The 21349-nt window shown below is 42.0% G+C and overlaps 3 protein-coding genes across 3 annotated transcripts in view; all 3 read right to left on the reverse strand.

Annotated features, from left to right (window-relative positions):
• LOC148410803 (myosin-10) overlaps positions 1-9898 on the reverse strand; it is a 40657-nt gene extending 30759 nt beyond the window's left edge. Inside the window, exons 1-3 of the mRNA XM_088436668.1 lie at positions 9743-9898; positions 8312-8690; positions 3697-3853 (exon numbers count right to left, since the gene is read on the reverse strand). Coding sequence (XP_088292794.1) covers positions 3697-3853; positions 8312-8656 — 502 coding nt within the window. The 5' untranslated portion in view covers positions 8657-8690; positions 9743-9898. The remainder of the gene's footprint in view (positions 1-3696; positions 3854-8311; positions 8691-9742) is intronic.
• A 689-nt stretch (positions 9899-10587) lies between these two features.
• On the reverse strand, positions 10588-15176 carry ddx47 (DEAD (Asp-Glu-Ala-Asp) box polypeptide 47). The gene is made up of 12 exons (XM_088437037.1): positions 15026-15176; positions 14733-14826; positions 13940-14128; positions 13795-13866; positions 13464-13582; positions 13252-13323; positions 13060-13176; positions 12783-12929; positions 12120-12257; positions 11961-12031; positions 11690-11819; positions 10588-11090 (listed from the first exon to the last, which is right to left on the reverse strand). Exons 1-12 carry the CDS (start codon positions 15158-15160, stop codon positions 10923-10925), a joined length of 1452 nt encoding a protein of 483 aa, XP_088293163.1. The 5' UTR covers positions 15161-15176; the 3' UTR covers positions 10588-10922.
• Positions 15177-15657: 481 nt separating this feature from the next.
• On the reverse strand, positions 15658-20307 carry wbp11 (WW domain binding protein 11). Its single transcript, XM_088435983.1, has 12 exons — positions 20129-20307; positions 19618-19703; positions 19483-19514; positions 19298-19391; positions 18979-19175; positions 18691-18824; positions 18264-18421; positions 17952-18155; positions 17609-17734; positions 17245-17514; positions 16951-17133; positions 15658-16737 (listed from the first exon to the last, which is right to left on the reverse strand). Exons 2-12 carry the CDS (start codon positions 19679-19681, stop codon positions 16109-16111), a joined length of 2091 nt encoding a protein of 696 aa, XP_088292109.1. The 5' UTR covers positions 19682-19703; positions 20129-20307; the 3' UTR covers positions 15658-16108.
• Between the last annotated feature and the right edge of the window lie 1042 nt (positions 20308-21349).

Consider the following 21349-nt stretch of genomic DNA (forward strand, 5'->3'; position numbering starts at 1 on the left):
TGGCACCTCTAATATCAGAGCGCTAAGGTCTGCAGCTCCACAGGAATCCAGACGCACACAGGGGAGCAGTGACTCAATCACAAAAGGTGTACGGCTGTGTCAAACGGTTTGTCAGTGTAATACGGATCGGATGGAGTCAAATTCACGGTCAGTACAAATGGATGGAGAAGCTATCCTGGAACATCAACATGATGTTGACCCCAGAACCTCCTGTAGGTATCTCAGGGTGAAGCTCACATCCGCGGGAAATTCTTGACCATAACCGAAAACCAGAAACGAGGACGCCAAATCTTAAAACTGGGATGAAGTTTGCAGCAGCACTTTTGTTTTTTGTTTTTTTCCAGCAACCTCCGCTCAGTTCAGCGAGCCATTATTGACCAACTGGCGTGCTAAGCACGGTTGATGCCCTGGGCTCTGGAGCGCATGATTATGATGCCCCTCAAAAAGATTTGTGCTGGTGTTGGCTTTTTCAAAATGACTTTCAAAATACGCTGCCCTTTGGCAAAGTAGGAATCCCCTTTACAGAAATCTGCGTAAATGTGAAAAGGCTAAAGATAGCGAAAAGGCGTATACATACGCTGAGGAATGTATCTATAACTAAGCTATAAAAAGAAAAAAAAACATATCAGACATACAACCGTATCCTGTATGACTTCCACAGCTGTCTGCGCTTAAAAGATGCATTTGCCATGATGTATTGCTGTGTGTGTGTGTGAGCAACAGACTGTTTAAACAGGCCTCACATTTGTCTGAAAGTCATCTCCTGAACATGCTCAGTGTACAGACAGACCTTTTGAAGACTAGGATACCCCTTCCTTTAACACCCGCACGCACGCGCGCGCGCGCGCAGTCTGACACGCCACACCTGTTTTGTCACTCAAACGATCCGCGTACCCTCCACTGGCTCTGTGCGCCCTCATTGCCCCGGAGAAAGGCCCGGTTTCCAAGGGGAGATTTCAGGAGGACCCGTCTGCATCCGCACCCACAGAGCGCACGGGTCCCAGCCCCCCTTCAGGCTGCACAAAGCCTCCATTGTGCAGCACAATACTGGCTGCCCCTCTGTGAATTTCCCATCTAGCCTCTGCTCCCTTTCCCCCATAACTCTGCCCTTTCTTGCTTTTGCATAGCTCTGCTCTCTTGTGATATGCTTTTGAGTCCGCTTCCAGTTTAATCTTGCCACCAAAACCACTGATATGGGGGTATCCCCTAATATGCGCATTGATTGACATTTCTCAGCATTCCTGCTTATTCCTCTCAGTCTCCCCCTTTTGTATGAAGACATTATCTCCAGCTCTGAAATACACCGTGGCCTCAAATTAATTAGGCCGATAACATTTAAGCAACAAAGATGCTCCTTAACTTGTAATTTGAAATCTGCTAATATGGGAATAAATACTCAGTGATCAAATGAATAGGTGATACAGGAGCTACTGAAATGAAACAGAAAGTGTTGAAATGTATCAGCTACTGTACTATCAGATATGCTTGAGAATGGCAAAGTGCAAGTGTTCACCTCATCATGCGATATTGTCAGCAACAAAGGGGCCTAACTTTGGCCATATCCGAAAATGGACAAAGCGGACATTCCAGACTACCCCTGCTATGTTGTCTTATAGGAGGGTAGAAAATAAAGAAGTCAGAGCAAGAAAAAGGCAGATCTGTGGTTGTAGTTTGTCTTAAGTCTGGGGGGATGTGGGAAATTCCTCTCTTCCAAGCCAGAGGATTTTATTGTAGGGAAAAAGAAGAAATGAGGAATGAATTAATTCTAGAGCGAAAAAAACAGAAAGGCGCCAAAGTCACATGACCACAACTAACAGTTTAATCAGAAAAAGAGGTAAAGTTGCAGCTAGAAATGAAATTTGGATGAAAAAAAAAACTTTTCTTTTTCCAGCATCAACTAGAAGGCGCGTGAGAAGATTCAGTTCCAGAAAAGCTCCGTTTTAGTGCCTGCTAAAACGTTGTCACAGCGAGTGACAGTTTCTGGGGACGCTAATTTTGCTTGCACACACGTCAACATGGTATCCATGGTGATGCACACTTCCCCAAAAGGGTCCTGTAGTGGGCTGCTCTGCAGACAACTTGACCATGACTCAGCGCGCAGGATTTAGCACGATCGAGGGGACAGTGACGACCTCATTCCACTGGCTACCGTGCCCCTCCCCCGATGTGGGCTTGGGGCTCGAAAGAATGAAACCTCCTGCAGGGAAAAATGGGGTCAAAGAAGAATGGTGGCCCAGGAGTTGTCATCTTGCATCATGTGCATGGGCTGAGAGGTTTAAAAATGTTGCATACGGAAGACATTTTAGGGTTGGAACTGGACAGGTAATGGAGCATTGTTTCAGTTTATTCTGTGTGTGTTATGTTCGCAAGTAGGACAACTTTTTTATCTCTCAAAATTGCCTTTTTTATTTTGCTTGTTTGCAAAAACAAAACAAAAAATGCTTTTGTAGTGTCTCAATGTCTAGGTTTTTATTTAATTTTTTAGATTTAGGTTATTATAGCTCATATTTCATTAATTATTTGAATAATCCGATTAAAAAAATTATTTTTAAAGCGTATTACAAAAGAATTCCCACTTAACTTACTAATTATTATTTTTTACTGCTTAAAAACCTTAAATAACTAGGTTACAATAAAATGCAAATTTTTTTAAGCATCAAAAATAAAATTTAGAAACCTTTTTAAAAAATAATATACTATTAGATGAGGAAGCATGGTGGAAGAGTAATTAGCACGTCAACCTCAGATTTTTTTCAGATTTTTTCCCCCAATTTTTTTTAATTAAATAAGTAAAATAAATAGGAAAATAAAGTAAATTCCCCCACTAAGACCCAGGATATGAACACAGCTGTACGTTAAAAAACTTTCCCAAAAGTACACTGTACTGGCCACTGTCAATTGAGGCTCACAATTCATGGTCTCAGCTGTTTGGACTTCCAGCCAAATGTCCAACCAGAAATCAGAGTGAAGGTTGTAATGACAGGGAGCTGAAGGCACATCAGACGCACACACAAGCGCTGCAGCTGTGGAGTGTAGACGCAACAAACAAAATGGTGACTGAAAAACCTTCGCAACTATCTCACTAAAAGTGAATGAGTTTTTTTTACACAAATTTTCCCAAACGCATCTCAGCTACAGCCATTGTCCACAAACAGCTTCCAAACTATCATAAGAATCTCATTAAAATTTATCAATGAGAAGAGTGATGACGACGCAGCGACCTGACCAAAAATGGGATGTCCCTCCACAACAGAAAGTTACAAAAAAAAGACATCCACAAGTGCTTCTTTTCTCAATTCATTATTGAGCATGTGTCAACGGTATTCAGCAAAAAACACGAGGTTGACGATCCCTCTCAGATATAATCGGCAATGTCACATCCTCACTGACCTTGAGACCTTTCACACACTTAAAACACTTTCTCCACACACTAATCTCCTGGAGTATGCAGTGAACCCAATGCTGCTTGCAAGTGAGCTAAAGTCTATCAAAGGACTGAAAACATTTCTCAAATCGCTGTCGGCTAAGAACACTTCCTCGCCCGATTCTCGTGCATCGAGTTCAGAGATTTTCAGCAAAGCAGCAAATCAAAATGTCAGTTTAATCGCAATTCGTGCAAAGTTCTACAAGTGTCACCCGTATCGACGGAGCAAGAAGGTCTCATGACATCTGTGAGCAACAATGCAAAAGTGGTACCTTGAAGCATGCAGCGGTATGCCGACTCGGAGATGGCGTAGATGTGAGGAGGCATCTCGTGCCTCTTCTTGCCCCGGTACATCTCAATGATGTTCTCTGAATAGATGGGCAAGTTCTTGTAGGGGTTGATGACCACGCAGAACAAACCGGAATATGTCTGCAAAGATACGATAGAATGAGAAACACATGCTGAGGTCAAGCGGTCAACTCACGAGGGAGGTTCCGTTAGAAGATCAGACGAATGCCAGATCGGACATTTTCGTTCTAACTCGCTATTTATAGTACAGGAAGGACCGGATCTCGTACACAAAATCTCGCACGTCCGGCTGCAATCACACAGAAATGTCAGAAATTTGACATGTTTTAATGATCTGCTGGAAATTTCAACTCCCTGGTGTTTTTTTTCACCATTAATTCTTTTATGATATCATGAAAAATAAAAGAATTTCCATCATTTGTAACATAATGCCACAAATTAGTGGCAGCACGAGAGCAGCGCAAACTTTAAGCTGACAGCCCGTTGCCGTTCCCGCTGATCACTTTTGAACAAACTGAAGGAAAGTTCACCTGGGTTATTTCTTCCGTTGGAGACTGAACTTGGGAAAAACGTCACAATTTGACTGGAAACTTGAAATAAAAATCTTTTTTTTGCGTGTGATTTCTAGCCTGTTTTGAAGGCCTTTGGGTTTTACTTTCTACATTTAGACTGCCTGCCATTCACTGGCAAAAGTAGAGTGCAGCCAGCCGTTCATTGCCCAACGAAGCGTCACGCTGTCACACAAGCTGACATGAGTAGCATAATTAGAGTCCAATGCAACAGGACGTCAGGAATAGGCACCCGGGAAGCAGACAACATACTGAAATTGTTATATAATGGCACAGAGGGGTTCCTCAAAAAAAAACAAAAAAAAACAACTGGAAGTTCTGTGCGACTGATGAAGATTTTTTTTTTGTCATTATACCAGATTTTTCCGACTATAAAGCGCACCGGATTCTAAGATGCAGTCGGAATGAGCACATTGTTTGGAAATGTTTAGATATAGGGCACACAGAGTCACAAGGTGCGCCAGGTTATAAGATACAAGTAAAAAACAAACAAAAAAAAGAAACCAATTCAGCAAATTAGTCAAACTTCAACTGTTTTGTTTAAACATTTTTTAGAAACGATTTTAGTGTTTTTTAATAATGATTTTTTTGTATTTTTTTAAACATATTTTTTAAATATATTTGTTATATTTTTTTTAATATATTTTTATATTTTTTTAAATATATTTTTTATATTGTTGAGTGTTTTTTTTTTCCATTTTTTATAGTGTTTCCGTACAACATAGGTATTACCTACATGGAATTTAAAGTAAGGAATGGAAATCAAACTTTCATGTGTTACCTCCCATATTTACATCGCTATCGCACACAAGATTCTGTTGGCCTTGAAAGACGAGTGAAAATGCTAAATATACCGGCCCTCTAGATGTTTCTTTTTCCGATAACGTTTGGCCCTGAAAGTTAAAACGACAGCCCAAATCTACTATTTCATCGGTTGTTTTTAAAATGTTTTTGTCTTCTGCAAAACATCAGTCGTCTGTGACGTACTGTACTGATGAATTGCCCGCCTCTGATATGTGAAATCAAACAGCCCTGGTAAATCACTTTAACATTCAATTTGAGTATTTATGCCTCCTCGCGGTCTTGTATTTGAAATTCCTTTGTAAATTTTGAAAATAGCTGCACTGTCCTTTGCACGAGTGACATGCATGATCTCAATCTGACAGATCCAAGATACTAATGTCAAACCTTCCTTATCGCTCTCAGTAAGAGACCATACGAATAACTCAACATCATGGCCAGCCCTATCTAGGAAAGGGAAGGTGATATTTCCACTGTGAAATCAGATCTCGGGTAGGCGATCCTGCGGCCTGGTAACAGCTGAGCAACACGCGGGCGACAGCGGACACGACAGATGACCCCATCTGCCGTCTCTGGACAGGACACGGATACGCTGCTCTCCGTTGCGGAGGGGACGGCGCTCCGCAGCATACACTAGGCCGGAGCCTACAGACGGACGCTTGGACAATCTTTTTGCCGCGGAAGAATGCCGATGCTTTCTGACAGCTGAGGCTTATCTTATGATGCACAAAGGCCTGCTTGTTTCCAGGCTACTGCGGTCAAGCTCAATGCGGAGCTCCGATTAGCCTGTGACGCACCGCCTCGGTGAAATAAATCCTTAAAAATCGAGCGTGCGGCCATTCGGTCTAGATGCTGCGACGGTGACGGCGCGAGTCAAATGTCCGTGCCGTGACTCGAATAGGGAAGCCGTCGGCTAAATTCGCAAGTCCTCAGCATGAGGAAGGGTTACAACATGTCCGCGTTGGATAGGGTTGAACTCGGAGGAGGTAAGTCAAACAACAACTGGGCTAGGAAATGTTCTTCCTGTCAAAAACAAACAAACAAAAAAATCCCGCTTAGTGAGAACACATGTTTGCAATTTGTCTGAGCCGAAATACAAATTGAGAAGATCCCAAGATGAACATGAGCCATGGCAAAGCATAGACCCAGCCACCTTGGTATTAGAAGTTCAGCCCACGTTTACATTTCATGTTTGATGAGGCACAAAGTTGGGGATGTTGAAGGGGGAAAACCACAGATTTGTTTGCATTAGTAAGTTTGTGTTTACCGTATTTTCCGCACTATAAAGCGCACCTAAAAGCGCACCTAAAAGCCTTAATTTCTTTAAAAAGCTGAAGGTGCGCCTTATAATCAGGTGCGCCTTGTGTATGGATCAATATTGAGATTGGAAAAAGTTTTAAAATATGATCGAGGGTGCGCCTCATAGTCCGGTACTCACTGATTTACTGAACACTTAAGCTTGAAGGGATACTCAGCCATTTTTAGGAATAAAATGTATTCTTTTGTCAATAATGATTGATTTGCTAATTCAATTATTTTCCATGTACGATTAATACCTATAAAATAAACTGAGAATCCACGTGCTGTTGACTGAAAATGCCATCACATGTGCTCAAATCTCAGGAAACCATCACACAACTCAGCTTGTAAATGTCACCTGACCAAACTCAGAAATCAGCTGAACTGTGATTGGTTGGTAATTGATCCTTGAGGACATGCCATATAAATTTCATTAGATAGCCAGTGGAACTTTTTTTTACTGCTGAAAATGGCTAAATAAGTATAATTTCCCTTTAAATTCTCCCACCAAATACATATTATGGCCGAATTATGTATGGGGAATGCTTATGAGACCTCATTCCAATGTACTGTATTTACCCATTTTACAGTGCCCTTTAATTCGAAAAAATATAAAATCATGTTCACTAATACTTTGTTTGCTCATATCTTCCCACTATGAATATGATTTATAGTAATAAAGATGAATTATTTGGTTGTGTTTGCTGGAAAATTAGAAAAGGACCTTAGGAAAAAAAAAAAATTGCAATAGCAATATTGGGGGTAATTGTTCAGCAAGCAACCATATTGAAACAAGGTCTTGAGCATTACTGTTCTGGCCATGAGCAAGGCACAAAATTCCAAGCATTGCAACATTCCTTGATATCAGGACTTCTCAATTATGTTTTGCAAAGCCCCCCTCGAAAGGAGAAAACATTTAAAAAGGATTAAAAAAAAATTATTAGCGATAAAAATTGTATTATACCTGAAAATGTATCCTCTTTAACATGACACAAGCATAACCCTAACCCTAACCCCAACAACAGCTTTTTTTTTACAGTCTTTATACAGGTTACAGGTTTGTCTCAGCAGAAAAAAACCCAAGTGCATTAAAGTTCCTGAGGAAAAAAAAAATGTCAATCCTTATTTTATCACAATGACACTTCCCTGGGGTCATCCGCGCCCCCCGGCATCGCCTCGCGGACCTCCAGGGGGGCCCGCCCCACTATTTGAGAAACACCGCCTTATATAGAGCTGCCTTCCCTTCCTGCCTGTTAAGACTTATAATACCACCGAAGCTGGAAAATTGCATGGTCTCCATAGTCCCCTCCGTTCTGTACCGGTGCCGTTTATATAGAACTGTGACTCAGACGAGGCGTATGGCGTGTGTGGGTGTACTATTCTGTACACGGTAAGTATAGACTACCATATATGAATGCAGCAAGTATGACAAACAAAGTGTCTTGGACGTCATTAAATGTTGGTGTCATTATTCATCTGGAACTAACAATCTATTTCTGGTTAAATTAACGGTGACTGGATGGCGAATGATCTCTTCCATGTCCCTCAATGAAATTCCCTCAGGTGATAACCAACCCACATTCTATTAGTGAAAACCATAAAATGGGTCAAGCGTTGCATTTTCCATTGAAAGTACCTCAATATAGTCTGGATTTCACCCATGGGCACCAAAGAAAAGAATTCCAGTGTAACACAAACACTTCGTATGCATGTGCAACATGTGTGGTCAAGAAGTTCAATGTCCCATCCTGTCCCAAACACAGACTGATAAATATTAGATGTCGCTATTGCGTCATCTCCAGTCAAAGGTGAACCGCAGGAACGCGAATATTAGACTTTTAAGGTTAATCATCACCCTGTGAAAAATATGCACTGATGAAAAAACCTCAGAGGGATTTGGATTACTCACATATATGAGTCCAGAGTAGTAGCGGTCCTTTAGATTGTGCAGGACAGATGCCTCATTGAGGCAGGTGAGCTCGGCCATGTCCTCCACCTTACTGAACTTCGGAGGGTTCATCTTCTGGATGTCGTCCTTGTTAATCACCACCTTTTTGCCGTTCTCGGCCAGCTCCACCACAACTTCCTCGCCGCGCTCCTCGCGGATACTGGCCCCCTCGAAACCATGGCGCTCTGAGGGAACCCAAACCAGCTTCTTGGCTGTCCAGTCGGCCTGTGTGGCCGGGTTGTAAACCACGGCGCGATCCACAAACAGGTAGCGCTCTGGGTCCTCTTGACCGCTTCGATGCGACATCTTATGTTTGGGTGGACAAAAGAAATGTGGGCACCTGGAAGAGACAAGGAGAACTTTCAATGTAGTAATTACCAAAACAATGCACGCTCAAAATCATTGCGTTATCTAGTCACTTTGTTTTGTGACCCGTTTTTGTGTGCTATTTTTGAGCGAGCCCTACAGATCTTTGAAACTATGGAGTGTCGGGGGAAAAAAATGTTTAGCGTGATATAGGGAGGGAAATTTGTACACCACTGATGTAGAGCAAAAACTAATGACCACTACAATGGACACAAATGAATAGGCTGGGTCTCAGGAGGATATAGCATCCAATACATCAATAAATAAATACTATCTATTGATCTATTTCTTTTGTTTATAATATTCAGGGGTATTTTCAGTCTCATATAACTTAAAAGTTGTCATCAATGGAGTTCAGTGGGGGAGTGTGCAAGAGCAGCAGTGTGTGTCATGATATTGCGCAATATGCGTAACTGCGCCGCTCTGCGCACTGCAACGGGACACTGAGACGATTTTAACTGCCTTTATAAAATCCCCATCGATCAAACGCTCACAATTTAAAATACAAAGATTTGGATTTGAACACTCTAGTTGTTATCTTCAGACACGACTCGTGAGTGAAAGATGACTGTGCATTGAGCGCAAACGTGCGACATAAAACTTGTATACTCATTCAAAAAAAATACAAATAAAAAAATACACGATCACATTGCAGAGGTTACCCAAACTCATAAAAAATGACATTGTGCGGTCGTGAAAAAAAAACATTTAGCGAATGGGAGCAGCTATTTTGGGTGATAACGGTGCTAACCTGTTTGTTTGCTTTCTCTCAAAGCGCACGCCTGCAGCTAGCTTAAACTGCTAATTATAGCCGGGCTGTATCGCGTAATTCGAGTTCATCTGATTAACAAGTCTTGGAAAAAAAAGCAGACAGCAAGCATGCATTCAAATCTTGCCACTGAACTCGGGTCACGCCAATCACGAACCTCGTCCAACTAAGTTTGGGAAAAGCTCCTCCATCCAGAAAACACCGGCTCCCAAAACGCAGCAATCCGCCCACGGTTATCCATATCGAATCGAACTCACCTGGTGTCGTTCCGAGAAGCTCGAGTCCGGTTCCCCGCGCGGTCCGCTGTGCCACTGATGCGCAGCCTCTGTGCAACGTTCTGCTCCGCGCACACAATGGAGATGCAGGCATGTGTTTGGGCTCTGGTATGCGCCACAGAGGCAGAGCTGCAACCTCGACACTGGGGCCCCTCCTAGACCCTACACTTTAATCACTTGACCGCCCCAGGACCCGCCTACAACCGACAACAAACCCACTACGCACCCCTTCGACAGAGGAGTGTGTCGCGATCAAGATCCTCAAGAGCCTGTCAAATTACTACTTCTTTTACTTTCAAGGATATCATGAAATAGTTTGCAGAGTTGGTTAAGATAGCCATACGTGCCAGAGTATAAAAAATATATTATTTGCATCTGTACCCTGTTTTAATCTGTGCTCTAAATTTACTAACGTGTAGCCTCAATTTGTCAATATGTTCTGTGTTGACCAATTCGTACCCTGTTTTCAATTGTGTGCCCTACAAGTCATTAATCTGTTACCTCAATTTAAAAATCTGTTCCCCTCAGTTTAAATGTTGTCAGTTCACTAAATTGTGCCCAGTTTATTAATCTGTACCCTCAATTTATTCATCTGTTCCCTCAGTTTTCTAATTGAGTGGTTCTCAAACTTTTTTCAGAGATGTACCTCCTGTGAAATGTTTTCACCCAAGTGACCCCTTGCAAAGCATTTTTTGGCTTAAAAAAAGACTTAAAACTTGTCATCGGTGCACGATTAATTAAACTTTTGAACCTTTCAAAATTCATTTGTATTGGTCCAGAAAAAAAAATCTACATAAAGTGTTCTCTTTTGGATCATAGAAGAGATGTTATCAAAGAGGAATCATTTTTATTTTCTTGAAACATTTAAGTACTTTAAATATTTTTGAAGGATTTTTGTATGAATGGCAACAATTTAATTGTGCCTTCTGCCATCTAGTGGAGGAGTATATACTTGTTCTGTCTGTCACCAAACATCAACAGCATCGATAGATGAGCAAAGATACATTTTTGCAAGAATTTTACTGCAAGACAGATTTCTTTGTAATTAAATGGTAACGTGGGCTCAAGCAAAATGAAGGAAAACGTGAGTGTCATCATAATGCGACTTTGGCTTAAAAAAAAAAAATGTGGTTATGTACAGTCTTGAGTTAAGTTCAAGGCCTCAGCGCCCCCCTCTCCGAGCGCCTCCGCCCCTCCTTTTCCCGCCTCCTCGTCCTGCTCCCGAACCTCCTTTCACCTTTTTCCTCACGCCGCTTGCTTGCTCTGTGTCATCCTCGTCACCGGCTCGATCTCTAGGTCTTTTCCTTTTCTCACCTTGTTCCTTCATTTCCTGAAGGAATGCAAAAAAAAAGGGCTGTCACGAATGAATATTTTTTAAAATCGATTAGTCCGTGGAATACACAAGTAATCGACACCCCCATTCGGCCACTAGGTGGTGCACAAAGGCAACTAGTCAAGATGGTCTTTGCATATGGTGTTTTCTGTTTAAGTGCGACAGGTGTGGCAGGTCCACGTTGCAATTATTATTTCTTTCTGGAAATGATTCCAGACTTGTGATATTTTGTTTTTTTGGGGGGTCTATCTGTGCCACATTTCAAGTGTCTGTCCACGGAGAAAACCGGTGGCGCAAACATGATTCCGGCGGAGAGTCGAGGCGGCTGTTTTCCGCCGACCTATTTTGTTGACATTCGATTTTTTTCTCCAGCCCTAATACAAAAATCTCACTTTCTAAATTCCTTTACTTTAGAGCTGGAATTGATTTGACATTGTGCTTGTTACTTAAAGTTTAGTTCGTAGTACGCAACTAGTATTTGGCTATCTTCTTCGACTACATGAAAGTGGGAAAATATTATCCACAGCAATTTATGATCACTTGAATAAAAAAGCTTTATCCACACATTTGAAGATTACGCAACACGGCTGACTCACCAGCCTTGCAAATCGCTGGGCCTCGCTGACCCTCTCCACCAACATCATCACCTCCTCCTCGTGGGTGGGGAAGGCAGGGAGTTTCTTCCCTATCAGACTTTCGATTCTCTGGAAAAGCTCCACATCATACCTAAAGAAAAAAAAAAAAAGGTCAAAAATGACTGTCATGGGCAGAAAACAGGTTAGAGGCAAAATATCAATTTTCAGTTTGAAATAAGAAAACGATTATGGTTGAAGACGAGTGCTGGTGAAACGAAGAAGAAGTGCTTACTGGGTAACAAACGTGATTGACTTCCCCGATCGTCCTGCTCTGGCTGTTCGGCCGACTCTGTGGATGTAGTCCTGTTTGGGTCAACACACCCGAGAATCAGACGAAATCCGCTAAGATCTAATGAAACCTTGACCTGAAATGGCCACGGCGCCACGTTACCTTGGAGTGTGTGGGGATGTCGTAATTGATGACGCAATCAACATGTGGAATGTCGAGTCCTCTGGACGCCACGTCAGTTGCCAGCAGCACTGACCGCGACTTGGCTTTGAATTTATTTAGCGCTCCCAGACGTTTATTCTGAAAGATGCGAAAAGAGTAAGGTGTTAAAAATCATGCAAAGGAACATATGCTGACATCAAAATAATAAGACTGGGCAAGTGTAATCGGGGTGCAGTGAATGTTTTGAATCGGTCTGTGCAATATAAGCATGAATACAATAAAATGATCTCAGTATTATAGTCACCAAATAAAGTTAAATTCAATAAAAATATACAACTTAGACAATATTTGAGGATATTAAGGTTTCCAACAGGCGTTCGGTCCAAGAAAGGATCAATGCATTTTCTCGTTTGACAAGGATATTATTTTAAGCAGTACTATTTGTTAGTATTTCTGAATAGATATACACAAAAGCTCCATCTGCAAACATTGATGGATTCCATGACCAAAATTCATTTGAAAGTATTATTTGTAAAACCCCCAACTAAGCAAATTACATTCATCGATTTCCTGTAATTACAAATGTATGTAGACAAAGGCTTTGAAAAGCTAATTTCCCAGGACAATAAAAAAAACAAAAAAAACCTGATGCGGACATTCTACCTGACTCATTTGACCGTGGAGAGGGATGGCAGTGATCCCAAGGTTCCTCAACAAAAGCGCCACCCGCTGTGCACTGTTGCAGGTGCCGCAGAAAATAATGAAGGAGTTCCCTGCCAGCTCGTTGAGGATGGACACCAGATAACAGTCCTGCCACAGACCCACAAAGCACAACAATCGTCTGTTAGCAAGCAGTAAACAAATCGCCTTTATTTTCCAATTGAAGTTGTTTGTGTGAGGAGTGACAGGAAATAAAGTGTATCCAATGTAAATGTCCTACCTTGTACTTGGACGGTATGAAAACGTAATACTGCTGCAGTTTTTCCACCGTGGAATATTTGGTAGAAACAGCACACTTGACTGGGTCTTTCAGCGCAGCCCTCTGTAATTTCTGGACCTGTACCATTGAAAGGATGGACAATGAGTGGGAGAGTGTAGCGCTAGCAAACAATGCCCACAAATGTGTCATTACCTTTTTGGTCATGGTTGCAGAAAAAAGGAAGGTGCGTCTATCCCTCGGAATCAATTTTAAGATTTTATCCACCTGATTAAAATGAACACACTCATGTCATTATGGGCCTGGGCATAGAAACGCTTCAAATGAAACATGGTATAAAAAAAAAAGTTGTATTTGCACGGCTGTTGAGCTACAACAAACTCTGCTGAAGGGAGACGTTCAATGACCTCGATTTCAAAGTCCATGTTGAGGATTCGGTCTGCTTCATCCATGACAAGGAACTTGAGGGCTCGTAAGTTGAAGCCCTTTGTGTTCTCCAAGTGATCCATCAGTCGACCGGGTGTGGCTGCAAAAATGTATGTGCATTAGACATGACAGATGCAATATTGAATATAGGCCAAACTCAAAGCCTGGAGGCCCCATTTTTGTAGTTCACAAAAGCATAAAAGTGAGTCTAGGGATGCACGGTATTTTCGGATGCCAATTTGGCATTTTAAAGAAATAAATAAAAGCATTTTCGGTTTTCAGCTGAAAGACAATTAAAATTGTCGGTCTTACCGATGACAATGTGTGGCTTCTTGGCCAACACCATTGACTGAGACATCATGTCAATTCCTCCGACTACAACGGCTGCAACAAAAACATTGCTTTAAAACAGGATCCTTTCCTGTACGCTCTCATCCAACTTTTACAGTCCACCTACCACACTTGACGCCAATACTTGAACCCAGGGCCTCAAACTGCTCGGAGATCTGAAAGGCCAATTCTCTGGTAGGAGTGAGGACCAGGGTGTGAAGCCTTTGGGGTGAAGCCAGAAGCGACTGGAGGATGGGCAGAGCAAAGGCGCCCGTTTTTCCTGAACCGGTCTCAGCCAAGCCAATGACATCCTTCCCTTCATGCCCCACCCGAAAAAAGAGAAAGAAATAATGTTAAAAAAGAAATTTGCGGTATACGACATGTCTTCCCACCCCCACCCACTAAGTTCAAACGCTAGTCAGATAAATAATGATTCGATCACAAATCTCTATGCATAGCACATAAACGGTCTCTATTACCATTCAATATTGGAAAAATAAACATCCCTAATACCTGAAGAATGTTATGATGTATTGAATCAAACTAGAACAATAAAGACAAGGTTCTAGCAAGATACATTTAGCAAAATTAGACTGGATGTAATAACGAGGCGATGAATAACCTTATATGCCAATAGTATGCACATTGGGTTGGGAATTATGCATTCACCCCTCCATTTTATATTCAATTTCGAGGCATGTTTGGAAATAAGAATCCAAATACGTTGTTGGCTTTATTTAATCATGAAATTAACCTGAGAGGTGACGGGAACATCCTTGGTTGATTTTACGTGGATTGCAATGAGCCAAAAAATTGACACCCAAGCCATACATGTGAATGAATAAAACTTGATCTCATTCAGCAAACTGCAACGGTCAATCCACGCAATGCTCAACAGTAACGATTTGGCGATGTCTTACCTTGCAGGGCCACCGGTATAGCTTCAATCTGAATCTTCGTTGGACTCTTCCATCCCAGCAGATCACACGCCTCACACAAAACGTCCGTGACGCCCTATTTAAAAAAAAAAAAAATCATTTGCAAAGTGTTGGACGCACAGTTAGTAATAGCTAGCAAACATTATTAGGCGCCCAATTTGAAGAAGAATTTCCAAAGAAGGTTTGGACATCGTCTTAATTTTTAGCTAACCGGCTATGTCACCAAATTAGGACGCAAAATGTTATGTCGCTTAATTCGCTTCATGTAAACTCACCAAGTCTTGGAAAGTCTTTACCGCCTCCTGATTTTCTCCATTGTTGTCATTTGGGTTATCATCGTCACTACTCGAATCTTCGTGTTTTTCTTCGTCTGTGTTTAGCTTCGAGCTTGTCTCACTGTCGTCCGCCATGCTGCTTTTTGCCCCAACAAACAACGTGCCATCGTGCGCGACAGTGCGCAGATGCGGAAACAAGCGCAAACTGAAGCAGCAAAGGTTCTTGGGAATTTGAGTTTTCGTGCAAATACTCAGATACAGATTTAGATACAGTATTTTGTTCTGGTACGCTCAAGTGTGTAGCCAAATGTCGTGGCATTTGACACACACAATAGTATAAATAAATGCAAATAAATTTAATATGAACAGAATTAAAGGACTGTACACAATATTTAAAGATAAATATTTTACCCATCCAAGGTATTGTGCAAAAGAAAAAGACATTTGCAAAATTATCAAGGAACAGCTGAGCAACCAATTCTGTTCCTTTGAATAGTGGGAGGTACCCAAGAAAATCACTTGATTTGAAATTAAATAGTCTGCTATTAAAGCAAAACTATAATAAATTAGCACTGCAGCCTACAGTGCCATCTATAACGTGCTTTTGTTTTGTCACACATCAGACTCTAGAGCTCTTGAAATGTGTTTATTGACTGAAAATGCAGATCAGTATGACACATCTTTGCCAGTGTAATAAAAAAAAAAAGCATGCTGATGATGTTGGGAGTTAATAAAACAAAACAGTGACTGTCAATCTAGAGAGTACTATACAGAATAAATCAACATCAAAAAGAAAAACATAAAATGGCTTCTGGAAATTGTTTGTTTTTTTTCGGGGGGGGGGGGGGGGGGGACTACAGAATTAGACCTCATTGTTTACAATTACTCATACAACCGCATATTTTATGCTTGACAGATTTGATTTTACCACAGCAATATTTCAGATGAATATTACTTAGGATTTGAGAGTGGTGGGTTCCTAACAAAAGCAACACCTCCAAAACAGGCTTGACGAACACTACCAATATTAGGTTGCACTTTGAAAGAGGCAAAAAGCAAATTTCCTCAGTATGACGGCGAGTATCAGAGGAGTCCCTCCATCTCTTTCATAAAGGCTTCATACACCTGGTCCTTGGTCTTCATGCTGGGCTGAGCCACGGCCCCAATCTGAGGCGGGTGAGCCATTCCCATGGAAGCGGCGGACAAATGATGTTTGTGACCATGGCCACTCAACATAGGGTCATCGCCCCTCCTTCCCCCGACAGCACCTTTGTCCAACGGGCCAACCGCCGGGCCCGGCGCCGCGCCGCTCTTGTCCCTTCGCACTCTCAGCGCGGTGGGCACAAATCGCGTGACCTCGGCTTTGGGATTGATGATTTGCGGTTTTGCCGAGATGGTGGCTCCGGCGCCGGCAGCCAGACCGCCCGCGGTGAGGTTGGCCCGTTTTTCAATGGTGGCTGCGTGGAGGTGGCTTACAGCAGAGGCTGCGGCAGTCCCGGGGGGAGGGGGCATGTTTATGGAGCGCATGGACATCGAAGGAGGAGGCATGCCGCCTTGTGAGCCGTCCTGCCCCGACGCGGCGCCTTTTTGCCGCTGGACCAGGCTGGGAGGAGCGCTAAGCACGTTGGCGCTGAGAGGTGGTGGAAAGAGGCCGAGGGGTGGCGCCATGGGACGGGGCGGACCCCCTGCTCTTGGTGGAGGAGGTGGGATACCTTGAATAAAATGAAAACATATGCTTATTGATGACATTTTAAGCACATGGCTGACCATGTCTGTAGGCCAATGATTAGATTTTGTTTCACATTATTTTGGGACGCTCACACTCTAGGTCAAACACTTTACCACAACTAAGTCCTACATAATTACCAATTGGAAACAAACATCCATCCATCCGTGCACCTGACTATTTGCACCTAGCAGCTTACCAGGTGGTGCTGGGGGCGGTAGCCGTGGAGGGGGTCCACGCGGTGGGGGGCCTGGAGGAAGACCAGGAGGAGGACCAGGTGGTGGGCCAGGCGGGCGACCTGGTGGAGGTCCAGGGGGTAGAAGCCGAGGTATAGGAGCCCTCATGCCAGGAATACCCAGTGGCCTTAAGAAGGGAGGAGCACCTGAAGACAAAATGCGTGTAATACATATTATGATGGGAAATGAGCAAGGACAAAACTCCAAGCAAAAGCTACAAAGATAAGAGCATTTTTCAGGCAAGCTCCTAATCTAACCTGGCGGAGGACCGGGAGGTGGACCAGAGGGTGGACCGGGAGGCCTGATTGGGGGAGCTGGTGGGGGGCCCAGAGGCGGAGGCCCAGTCATCGGTGGACCCTGTAAGGGTGGGGGTTGTCCACCTGGCCCACTTGGAGGGGGGAGACGCTGACCAGTAATGGCTTGGGACGAATCCCCTGGAGGTCCCTTGTCTTCAGCGTCAGAACTATCCGAATCATCCGTGTCCTCTTCTTCAACTTCTTCTTCCTCCTCTTCAGGAATAGACTGACCTGAATAAAAAAAAAAAAAAAAAAAAACGTTAAATCAAGAAATATGGTTAGCGCATTTGAGCGAAGAACATCTCATTGAGTTCAATATACAAACCGGCCATCTTTAACATCATGGCCTGCAGAGGTGTGATGGCCTTAGTCTTCTTCCCAGACTTCTTTCTCTTTTTCATTCCATCACTGGAAGTATCTGAGGGCATGTCTGCAAAACGCACACTCCGACCTAACATAGAGCAGAAAAAAAAAGTTAATTTCAGGAGCCAACCTTGCTGCCGATAATCAAAGAAAACCCGGAAAATGAGTTTTAAAATGTCCTACAAGACTTAATTTCTTCTGATGAAGTCTATCCCATTTCATTTTGATAAGTCAAGCATCTACTGTATTTATAAATGTGACGTTTAACAACATTTAAAAAACAGGCTTAAACCTGAAATTCTCACCAGACTGCCTTTCACTTCTCTCCCCAGCTCTTTTGTCATGTCTGTCTCCCTTTCTGGAGTCACCATCTTCATCCCGATCGTCGTCGCTGTCTTCCTCAGAGTCGCTGTCATCATCGTCCAAATCGTCCCTGTCGCTTCCGCTGCCACTGTCCTGGTCTCCTCCTAAGTCTGTTGAGCCCTTCTCTAAACCAGGTATTGAGAGCTCTGTCCAGAGGGAAAATAAAATCTAATTAGTGAACATACATCATCCAAAATATTAACAAAAAAAAAGCTATCATAAAGTTATAATATAAGTAATAATTGATGTCTTACCCATTTCAGTGCCGTAAGGCCTCCGTGAAGGAATACCATACATTGCCAAAACTTGTGGTGGTGGGGGCCCAGGCGGAGGCCCCGGGGGTTTCTTCCCAGGGGGTAAACGTGGCACAGGTGGCAAAGGGGGCAATATTGGACCAGTTGACAGCGGAGGTCTAGTGGTGAGCAAATAGAAGTTAATCATGGCAATTTAAGTTTAGTTGGCAACATACACTCAAAGTCAGTTAAGTCCCATTTACATTTTTGCAAATATATTCGGTCGCTTATTTTTGACATATAAATGTATAAATCCATGAATCATTGATTACATAATGGGGAGACACCCCTTGTTATTGATCCAGGGTTAAAACACGCGGGCACCAAAGATCATTGGATCTTGACAAAAAGACGTGAATATCTAAATAAATCATGAATGAGAGCCCACCCAAAAAATGAGCCTTTCTTCAGAATTGAAGGAGGTTGAGCCCCTGGCAGAGGAATGTCCTGAATGTGGATATTGGATGGTGCATGAGGCATATCTGGTAAAGGGATAGTGTCAACCTCCACAGACTCAGCATTCTGGAAGAAAAAAAAAATAACAGTGTTACTTTGTACAACACAGCTTTTAATGGACATTTAAATTCACTCCAATGAAGCTCATTTGACAAAATAGGAGCAAAGCATCATCTGAATCAAAGGTAAAAAAAAAAAAAAAAAAAAAAAAAAGACAAACCTTGACCGAATCGAAATAGAGTGCCAGCTGGCCCCTTTTACTCTCATACTCTAGTTCCAATTTGCGTAGATCTTTGTAGGTTTCAGGATTCTCCCGCTCATACAGGCGAACAATACGTTCGAATGTTTCCCGCAGCTTCTTCCGCTTGTCTCTCAGCACCTTTTCATTCAGCATGGGTTGCTGAACTGGGTTGAACTCTGTGGCAGGGATTAAATAACTTTCAGATTTGAATGAATATAGCTTTTAGAGCCTAGTGAATAAGCAGGTGACAAAAGAACAAAAAATAGTCTTAAAATAAAAGTAATGCTAGTAATCTCACCCATTTCATCCAATTTTTCCATGTCTCTGATGATCTGTCTGGGGTCCTTCATTTTTAGCACCGCGGCTCTCACCATCATTCTCTGTTTTTTGTTCTATAAATAAAATTAATAACAGTCCACAAAATGTAAAACGGTACGAAATTGCTGGGTACTTATTTAAAAATACAATAAAAAATAACATTACCTTTTTTAACTCCCTTTTCCTGGCTTCTTTTCCTGTTAGTAAAAAAAAAAAAAATACATATTATGATGATAATCTGGCCAAAGCAAAACTTTTTTTTTTGATCTGCAATAATAGATTCTGCTTGCAGGTACTTACTGGCCTGATCCGTGGGGTTCATGAATTTCCCACTTTTGGTGGAGGAAGTTGAACGTCGTCCCATTGTGATGCTGGACCCCTTTTACCTACAGACATTCAAATCTGTCAATTTAGGCTCGTGAAACATCTCACTTTAATGGATTTATAAACTAAAAACACATACACCCGGCATTCCACTTTATATACATTTCCTTTGCATATCACGAATCCCATAGAGGAACATTAACAAATTAATTATTTGTAGTAATTTAAGCAGTACAACTACACACCTTATATTAGAAAGTACATCAACAAAAGTTTCGAAAATAAGGAACGAACGAACACGAACACTATCTGCAAATCATATTGTGCAATAATAAACGGAAGAAGAGCCTATACAGTTTGATGTAATTCAAAATCAAGTCATTTGAAACGATGCTAAGAATTAGCCGAAAGCTAATAGTAGCCTAGCATGCACTTGTAGCTAGGGCCGCGTTTAGCTTCAGCGCCACAGAGTACACACCAACATTACCTTATAAAGAAGAAAATAGGTGGAAAGGGTATGACCCTCTCAACGCGACTTGGAGTGTCGATATTCAAAAGCGATATTTTGCCTAAGCCACCGGAGAGAAACTAAGCCTCCATAACATAATGGTCCACAATGACCATTAGCTAGCTGTTCAACATGTTAGCAATGGCAGCCGCGAGCAAGACCGGAAGTAGATTATGTGACGTCATGAAAATACAACAACCGCGGCATCCAAAACTTTGCGACACAAGCCGTATCAAAAAGATAAAATACGTTTTGTTACACCGTTTTGCGGCTGGTTATTTTTGTCATCCTGTAAATGAACTGTTTTTGTTTTAAATTTTTAAATTGAATTCTTACAGAATAATTTTCCTCCTATGATCAATTGTAGTCACAATGTATGCAAACATATCGTGACTATATTTCATTGTATAACTTCACTCTAATAAAAATGAATGTATTCGTCTTATGCTCCACTGATAAACTCTGAAAGTATCGACTGTTGTGAGACGTCAGATGTTGGTGAACGTCACATAATTAAACAGCAGAGGGCGACATTTTACTGTCTTATTTTTGTCTGAAAACAAACAGGAGCATACTCTCTCATCAACTGTTGACGTAAAAGATCGCTTTATTGCCATGAACAATTTTGCACTGGAGTACCTTTGCTGTCTTATAAAACCTTACAATAATAGACAACAAAAACAAGCAGATTTCATCTGTGACAAACTGGAGCAGGCTGTGTTCCTACACCACCAGCGCACGTAAAATTATGACATTTAAAATATTTGATAATCTTAAATTATGCCATTAAAAATATTGACTAGAATAGTTACTTTCTAATGCAATGGAGCAATGGAGAAATTCCCGCAGTCTCAGACATATTTAGATATACTGTGGACCCATCATGTGCTAAGTAAAACATCTCAAAGTTGACATGATGTGGCTTTAAAGCATGCTTTAAGCAAATGCATTGAAAACTGTGTACAATAAGCAATGCAGTTACATAAGATGGCACTGCATGGTTGCCTTGTAGCTCGGTCAGAAATGTGGCGTTTATATGTTCTTCTGCGGTGCTCTGGCTTCCTAAACCAACCCGAAAACATGCATGTTAAATTCATAGAAGACTCTAATCTAAAGAGTCCATCAGAGTGAATTTGAATGTGAACAGTTGTCTGTTTTTTGCGTCTTGTGATAGGGTGACCAGGTGTTACCCACATTCTT

This window comes from Hippichthys cyanospilos, chromosome 16, assembly GCF_059441005.1.
Source record: "Hippichthys cyanospilos isolate Australia breed blue-spotted pipefish chromosome 16, RoL_Hcya_1.0, whole genome shotgun sequence".
Classification (NCBI taxonomy): Eukaryota; Metazoa; Chordata; class Actinopteri; order Syngnathiformes; family Syngnathidae; genus Hippichthys; species Hippichthys cyanospilos.